The sequence below is a fragment of the Tachysurus fulvidraco genome, chromosome 7, assembly GCF_022655615.1.
Source record: "Tachysurus fulvidraco isolate hzauxx_2018 chromosome 7, HZAU_PFXX_2.0, whole genome shotgun sequence".
Taxonomy (NCBI): Eukaryota; Metazoa; Chordata; class Actinopteri; order Siluriformes; family Bagridae; genus Tachysurus; species Tachysurus fulvidraco.
This window is the reverse complement of record NC_062524.1, coordinates 3,550,651-3,559,160: the sequence shown is the minus strand read 5'-3', so window position 1 is coordinate 3,559,160 and position 8,510 is coordinate 3,550,651. Positions and strand designations below refer to the sequence as shown.

The 8,510-nt window shown below is 51.0% G+C and overlaps 1 protein-coding gene across 3 annotated transcripts in view; it reads right to left on the bottom strand.

Annotated features, from left to right (window-relative positions):
* LOC113652884 (myosin-9-like) overlaps positions 1-8,510 on the bottom strand; it is a 39,377-nt gene that overhangs the window by 6,377 nt on the left and 24,490 nt on the right. For all 3 annotated transcript variants that reach the window (XM_027162203.2, XM_027162201.2, XM_027162202.2), the window contains 18 exons: positions 8,070-8,213; positions 7,883-7,978; positions 7,466-7,737; positions 7,166-7,339; positions 6,804-6,977; positions 6,596-6,710; positions 3,653-3,840; positions 3,132-3,253; positions 2,949-3,018; positions 2,433-2,593; positions 2,189-2,297; positions 1,949-2,080; positions 1,639-1,845; positions 1,412-1,549; positions 1,076-1,199; positions 805-976; positions 474-686; positions 99-243 (listed from right to left, as the gene is read on the bottom strand). In XM_027162203.2, coding sequence (XP_027018004.1) covers positions 99-243; positions 474-686; positions 805-976; positions 1,076-1,199; positions 1,412-1,549; positions 1,639-1,845; positions 1,949-2,080; positions 2,189-2,297; positions 2,433-2,593; positions 2,949-3,018; positions 3,132-3,253; positions 3,653-3,840; positions 6,596-6,710; positions 6,804-6,977; positions 7,166-7,339; positions 7,466-7,737; positions 7,883-7,978; positions 8,070-8,213 — 2,756 coding nt within the window. The remainder of the gene's footprint in view (positions 1-98; positions 244-473; positions 687-804; positions 977-1,075; positions 1,200-1,411; positions 1,550-1,638; positions 1,846-1,948; positions 2,081-2,188; positions 2,298-2,432; positions 2,594-2,948; positions 3,019-3,131; positions 3,254-3,652; positions 3,841-6,595; positions 6,711-6,803; positions 6,978-7,165; positions 7,340-7,465; positions 7,738-7,882; positions 7,979-8,069; positions 8,214-8,510) is intronic.

Here is an 8,510-nt window from a genome sequence, read left to right as displayed (position 1 = left end):
ATTTAATCTGCAGTCCTCATGAATTTGACCTCATTCATATCCAAAGTAAAGAGGTGTGCGTGTGTGTGTGTGTGTAGTGTGTGTGTGTAGTGTGTTACCCTCTTGGCCTGCTCCAGCTGCTCATTGAGCTCATCAAAAGCCTGGCTATGTTTCTGTCTCAGTTCTACCACAACCTGCTCGTGGGTTTTAGCTTCCTCCTCCAGGTTCCTCTTCAGCTGCGCCACCTCCGTCTCACGCTTCGTCCTGACACACACACACACACACACACACACACACACACACACACACACACACACACACTAGTAAAGGTGCTTTTACGTTTGCATGCACTGTTGGAGTTAGAACGCACCGGACAGCTAACCGAGCTTACGTTTGAACATAAACCCATTCGTTCATGGAGATTTGATGCTGGATGTTATTCCATCATCTGTGCTGTTCCTGAGGTGAGGAACATTGTGTCTCTGTAGCAGTACCTGAGTGCCTCCTGAGCAGCGGTGGTGTCCAGTGTGTCCTCCAGCTCTGTCTTCAGGGCCTCGAGTTCCTCTCCCAGGTCCCGGCGGTGTTTCTCAGCCTTGGTGCGAGCGGCTCGTTCCAGCTCCAGGTCCTCCTGCAGCTCGCTCAGCTGAGCCTCCAGCTCGCGGATCTTTTTGTGGGCCAGGTTCTTCTGCGCCGCCTCTTCCTCGATCCTGCGGAGAGGAAACAAGGATTTTTAAAAATGTCCTACAGGCAGGAATAATGAACTTCTGAGAACATGGAGTCTGGGTCACTTGTTGCTTGCCGAAGGAGCAGTTTAGAGGATCTGACCTGGCCAGTGCGTCCTGCAGCTCCTCCTCTTTCTTGGCGAGTTGAGCTCGGAGCTCGGCGATCTGGGCCTGGAGTTCGGCCAGCTGATCGTTAAGCTCGGTGGAGTCGCCCTCCAACTTCCTGCGGTTCTTCTCCAGCTCCTGCCTCATTTTCTCCTCCCGGCGAAGACGATCTAACACCAACACACAGTTACATTTACAGCCTGAACAGGAGCACGACCTGACGTCTGATCAGATCAAAACGTCCTTCATTGTCACAACGAGGCTCGTACCTTCCAGGTCCGTGATCATGGCCTCGTGTTTGTTCTTCAGCTTCTGCAGGCTCTTGGACTTCTCCTCCTCCTCGGTCAGGTTGGTGGTGAACTCGCTGATCCTCTCCTCCAACAGCTTCTTCTCCTGTTAAACCAGCACAAGTTTAGAAGCTCGCAGCTCATGAAGCTCAGACCTTCCTTTAACACCCCGGCGCTGCAGAGTTCTCCATCCTGATTGGTCAGGAGCACGGCTAAACCCGTTCTAGCGCATCATCGTTCCCATAGCAACAACTTTCCTAGTTGTTAGACATTAAATGGAAGGGAAAAAAAAAAAAAAGTCTGACAGTCTGATCTAACCTTCATCAGCTTGTTGTTCTGGTCGTCCAGCACCATGACGTCCTCCTCGATCTTCTTCATCTTGGCCTCCATGGTGACGCGTTCCAGCTGGAGCTTCTGCCGAGCCGCCTCCTCCTCGTCCAGCTGCTGCTCCAGATCCTATTGGACGACAGGAACAACCTCGTGAGCGATCTCCTCTCGAGCGCCGCCGACAGTCGGGTGCCATGAGGTTTGGTGTGTTACCGTACCGTGATGTTCTGCTGCATCTTCTTCTTCTCTGCCTGAAGGTGATTGGCTCTCTCCTCCTCCTCCTCCACTCGAGCCTCCAGATCGTGCAGGATCTCCTCCAGCTCCTGCTTCTTCGCCACCAGCCGGTTCCTCATCTCGTCCGCTTCGGCACAGAGGTCCATCTCAGCCTGTAGCTGCTCCTGTAGAGCCAGCTTCTCTGCGTTCAGCTGAGCACAGGAACCACACACACACACGCACATTACTAAGAGTGATGCAACAGTGTGAGAAAGACTCTGTGTGTGTGTGTGTGTGTGTGTGTGTATGCGTTACCTGCTGATGTTTGACCTCCATCTCCTCCAGGATTTTCTCAGCCTGTACTTGTTTCTCGCGGACTTTGTTCAGCTCCTCGTCTTTGGCCTGCATCTCCTCCTCCTGACGACTCACCTGGAGCAGAGGCTTCACCTACAGCGCAAAGGAGAGCAGGTTACAGAAACACAACACACACACACACACACACACACACACACACACACACACAGGCATTTTAATCAGATCAACACAAGGTTTCACCTTAGTGAAGAGTCTCCACCACTGCCAGTTCCTGAGTTTAAGGTAAGCAGCACAGTTCCTCTGGATCACTCTCATGGCTGTCAGCTGCTGCTGCCTCTTAGCAAACGCCCTGATGTCAGAAAGGACACACACACACACACACACACACACACACACACACACACACACACGCACACACAGAGTTAACTATGGCCTAGGAGTTGATTCAGTCACTTCTAGTCATTAGACACGTTTCTACACTCACTTTCGGGCGACGTAGCCACGGCACCAGGCCTGGAAGCTGATGATGACGTCTGTGATCTTCATATCGCGCTCCTCCTCCAGGTGGGCCAGGACTCCGGCACGGAAGAACACCTTGCTCTGTCCGATCCGGAACAGGTTCGGGTCCAGTTCCAGAGCTTTGATCTGACACACAGGTGAATGAGAGAGTGTGAGTGGGCGAGAGTGTGAGTGGGCGTCACTTCTCTGTGGTTCGCCTCCCTTTCCTACACAGGCTTGAGTTTCAGTCAGTGATAATTCGTACTATAATGTGACATTAGACTGAGGAGGTGTTTATTTTAATGAGTGTTTAGTATTTTTGAGCTAGTTTACTTAACTGATGCTTAGTTAGTTAGTTAGTTAGTTAGTTAGTTAGAGCTCACAACACCTAGTAGTGGCTGAATGAATAGAGCTGTGATGTAGACAGACTACAGTGTTAATACACTGAGATGTGAGGACACGACTAGAACACATGCCCTGAGGTCAGTGAGTAAACTCTTACCATCAGCACACAGGCCTGTTTGCCATCCATGAAGCCCTTGGGGATGGCGTTGGGGGTGAGGATCTCGTACCTACGGGGCAGAAAACACAAACCACATGTCACGACTCTACGACCGAGCAAAGCCAACACGTGTAAACTGCAACACGTGTAAACTGCAACACGTGACCTTTCCACTCTACACACCTCTGTCTGAACTCCTGGAAGACAATGCGGTTGGGGAAGCCCTGTCTGCAGATACGGATCCCCTCCAACACACCGTTACACCTGAGCTGGTCCAGGACCAGGTGAGGGTCCAGTTTACCCGCCTGACAGGGGGAGGGGGGGGGAGAGAGAGACACAGAGAGAGACAGGGAGAGAGACACAGAGAGAGAGAGAAAGACAGACAAGAGACACAGACAGAGAGAGAGACAGAAAGAGAGAGAGAGACAGACAGAGAAAGACAGACAGAGAGACACAGAGAGAGAGAGACAGGGAGAGAGACACAGAGAGAGAGAGAAAGACAGACAAGAGACACAGACAGAGAGAGAGACAGAAAGAGAGAGAGAGACAGACAGAGAAAGACAGACAGAAAGACCGAGAGAGACAGGGAGAGAGACACAGAGAGAGAGAGAGAGAGATGGTGAGTATCAAACACAAGAATATGAATATTAATTACAGTACATCCAATCATGTGCGTTGTGGGCGGGGCCTGCTGCTTCTGATACCTTCTTCTCATGGTTAGGGATGATGCATCGCACAAAGTTGGGGTTGGTGTTCCTCAGTGTGGCCATCAGCTTGGACAGCTGCTCCTTATAGAGCTGACCCACTGTCCGGAACATTCCCTTACGGGTCTTAAACGCTCCGGGCAGCTCCGACATTCCTGCCACCTTATCCAAGCCCACGATCCGGTCCACTGAGAGAGAGAGAGAGAGAGAGAGAGAGAGAGAGAGAGAGAGAGAGAGAGAGAGAGAGAGAGAGAATGAGTAACAAACACCACAGCAAGGATGTAGCTTCCATACGGAGGAAGCCACGGGCAGAACATGTTTACCCACAATCCTGTGGTGCTCATTAACAACAACAACAACAACAACAATACATGGAGAGTGGTGATAAAGCACACAACCACACGGTGAGATGAGGGGGGGGGTATGGACAATGGGGAATTAAAATTTATAAAGAAATAAAAATCACACAATGCCAGTGAAGTGAAGAAAAAACAAACACGGGGGAAAATGGACCCAATTCAGTGCAGTGTGTGTAAAATGTGCAGTGTGTGTGTGTGTGTGTGTGTGTGTGTGTGTGTGTGTAAAATGTGCTGTGCGTGTGTGTAACATTTTCGATAATATAATGATTGATGTTTAGTCATAACACTACATGAAGCAGTGTCAAAACCATGCAGTGTGTGTGTGTGTGTATGTGTGTGTATGTGTGTGGTGAGTGTGTGTGTATGTGTGTGTGGTGAGTGTGTGTGTACTGTATGGATTGCATAAATTTGCAAATGAAGATTTTTTATTTCTTTTAGCTTTAGCCTTTTGATGTCACGTGTATGAAGTGTAGTGTTTTGCTAATCAAACTGCCTCGCATTAGTAATCGACAATGTGTTGATTGTGTGTGTGTGTGTGTGCGTATATAGGTGTGTGTGTGAGCGAGTGAGTGTGTGAGTATATGTGTGTGTGTGTGGGGAGTGTGTGTGTGTGTATGTGAGTACGTGTGTGTGTGTGTGGGGAGTGTGGGTGTGTGTATGTGAGTACGTGTGTGTGTGTGTGTGTGTGTGTGGGGAGTGTGGGTGTGTGTATGTGTGTGTGAGTATGTGTGTGTGGGTGTGTGTGTGTATACGTGAGTATGTGTGTGTGTGTACATGTGTGTGTGTGTGTGTGAGGGAGTGTATGAATGTGTGTGTGTGGGTGTGTGTGTGTATGAATGTGTGTGTGTGTGTGTGTGTGTGTGTGTGTGTATATGTGTGTGCGTGTGTGTGTGTGCGTGTGTGTGTGTGTGTGTGTGTGTGTGTGTGAACAGAAGCAAACCCATGCAGTTTATATACCCATTTCTGTAGTACCCAAGACCAAGAGCAGGGGAGCCCCAACCACGCTATTACACAGAGAGGGAGAGAGGAAGAGAGATGAGCGCAGGCTGAGGAACAGTCTCTCACACACACACACACACACACACACTCACACACACACACACACACACACTCTCACCTTCACCCCCCCACACACACACACTCTCACCTTCACCCCCCCCACACACACTCTCACCTTCACCCCCCCCACACACTCTCACCTTCACCCCCCCCACACACTCTCACCTTCACCCCCCCCACACACACTCTCACCTTCACCCCCCCCACACACACTCTCCCGGTTCACCCCCCCCCCACCACCCTCTCACCTTCACCCCCCCACACCACCACACTCACCTTCACCCCCCCACACACACCTCACCCTCACCTTCACCCCCCACACACCTCACACTTCACCTTCCACCCCCCACACACACTCACACTCCACCTTCCACCCCCCACACACCACTCACACTCACCTCCACCCCCACCCCCACCCCCTCTCCACCTTCACCCCCCCCCCCACACACTCTCACCTTCACCCCCCCCACACACACTCTCACCTTCACCCCCCCCACACACACTCTCACCTTCACCCCCCCCCACACACACTCACCTTCACCCCCCACACACACTCACACTCACCTTCACCCCCCCCCACACACACTCACCTTCACCCCCCACGCACACACTCACCTTCACCCCCCCCACACACACTCACCTTCACCCCCCCACACACACACTCACCTTCACCCCCCCCCACACACACTCACCTTCACCCCCCCACACACACTCACCTTTACCCCCACACACACACTCACCTTTACCCCCACACACACACTCACCTTCACCCCCCCCCACCACACCTTCACCCCCCCCCCACACACACTCTCACCGTCACCCCCCCCCCCGCACTCCCCCCGCACACGGAGGGTATCTACTGTCAAATTTAATTAGGCATTAATGCACATTCACACAGATTTGGTTCCGTTTCTCAGACGGTTTGTGATAACTGGGCACTGAAACATCAGTTATAAATAATATTAATAAGAAAAGATCAGACGACGAGTGAAAAACTTCTCCATACACGACGAAGCCCATCACACGGAAAAAACACACCGGCCGATAAAAAAAAGATGGAAAAGTTATTTGTTTATTTATTTCTGTTTTGACAGGAAAGACCTCCGTATCAAGCAGGATCGAGACAAAGAGCAAGAAGAGCATAAAAAAACAACAGGGAAGAAAAGAAAAGTGAACAGAAAGAAAGACGTCACCTGAGTCAGAATGGAGAAAAGGAAAACGCTGATAAAAATAAGCTCTCTGACAACTCAACACCTCTGAGAGCCGACGTGACGGAGATTAAACGAAAGGAGACGGGACGAGAGAAGGACGAACAGAAGGAGGGATACAGAGGAGCAGGAGAAAAGTGAGAACGAGGGACAGAAACAGAGGGAAGTCAGAAACACGGAGAGAGATGTGAGAACCGTCGGCATGGGAAATGACACCAAACGCAGTGGTGGGCAATAAACTAGCAGGCTTTTACAAACTCGTCCTTCATCCTGACTGCACGTTTGTTTGTCCCCCCCCTCCCCCCAGCTCCACTCACCGTCCTTCCACAGCTCAGACACAAACTTATCAGTGGACTGGTTGAGCAGCGAGGCAACGTTATCGTTCAGAGGGTCCATGTTCTTCATCAGCCACTCGACGGCTTTGTAGTCCACCTGAGAGAGAGAGAGAGAGAGACAGACACGCGTTATTTATTTACAGGGAAGCGGCTCGGATCGACGCCCCATTTCTCCTGCACGCGTGTTTACCTTTCCGGCGTAGTGGATGATGCAGAAGTCAGCTTCGTCCTTCAGTTTCTTGGGTTTGAAGAATTTGGGATGTGTTCCCTGCTCCTGCAGAACCTTCTCCACAAAGCTCTTATCTGTGGCTTTGGGGAACCAGCACTCCTCATCCAGCAGAGCCAGGATACCTGGAGGACTCGTCTGCACAACACACACACACAGACAGAGACACAGAGACAGAGACAGAGACAGAGACAGAGACAGACACAGACACAGACACACACACACACAAAGTAAAAAAACTTTCATTGATGGTGAACAGTGGAGATATTTGGGTCAGGTGTGTGTGACCTGTAGACGTCGCTGTAGGGTTCAGGGTTCAGACTTACAGGCTTCTCGATGAGGTCGATGCAGGGCTGCAGATCGAGGCCGAAGTCGATGAAGCTCCACTCGATGCCCTCGCGCTGGTACTCCTCCTGCTCCAGGATGAACATGGTGTGGTTGAAGAGCTGCTGTAGCTTCTCGTTGGTGTAGTTGATGCACAGCTGCTCGAACGAGTTCAGCTGAAAAGAAAAGAACTCGTTACTCGTTGTTGTCATGTCTTTGAGTCAAGAAATGGATTGTACGCGAGTTGTGTGTGTGTGTGTGTGTGTGTGTGTGTAATGATTTCTGACACTTTGGCAGCGTACCTCGAAGATCTCAAAGCCGGCAATGTCCAGGATGCCGATGAAGGACGCTCCCTGACGCTTGGTCTTGTCCAGAGCTTTGTTGATGCGCATGACGAGCCAGCGGAACATCCTCTCGTAGGTGGCTTTGGCCAGAGCCTCCACGGCGAACTCCGCCTGCTCCTGCGTCTGTGCCTTCTGCACGTAGTCACGGCCCACCTTGATGCGGGGGCTCAGGATGGCGCGGGTGAAGTCTGTCACGTTCATGCCCATCAGGTGGCAAACCTTCTGAGCCGCTGGAGAAAAGAAAAAGAGGGAGGAGACAAAGTAAGGTGCAAAATAACCTAAAGTGGGTGGGGCTAATCTCATGCAAGTCCTGCATGGATGCAGAGAATCATCATGAAGGTCATTTGAATATTAGGCCACGCCCACACACATTACCTGTGTCATCAGGCATGGAGGCTTGGTCGGAGTGACGCTCCTTCTTAAAGCTGATGTTCCCCAGCTGCAGGACAGAGGAGACGACACGCAGCAGACCTGCAACACACACGCAGACACGTTCGGTAATTTAATTCCATTTAGAATTACACCCCTAATTTACGTGTGTGTGTGTGAGAGACTCTCTCACCGATCTGCTCGTCCTCAGGGATGCTCATGATGCGCATGGCCTCCAAGGTCTCAAGAAACAGGTCCTTGTCCTGTTGTCCAGGGATGGTCACGTTTCCGTTCGACAGGAAACGGTACTTGTTGTAGCTCTCGAGACATAATTCATCTACAAAACACATAAAAGCTGAGATTAGTACATTCACTAATAACATTATGGGGTGTGTGTGTGTGTGTGTGTGTGTGTGTGTGTGTGTGTGTCACTCTCTACATAACATCTATATACCAAACAATATGGGTTTGGCTGATTGGCTAACAGTAACAGTCCCACAAGCCTGTGAGCGTCACACAGACACAGTCTCGCACACACACACACACACACACACACTCTCGCGCACACACACACACAGTCTCGCGCACACACACACACAGTCTCGCGCACACACACACACACACAGTCTCGCAC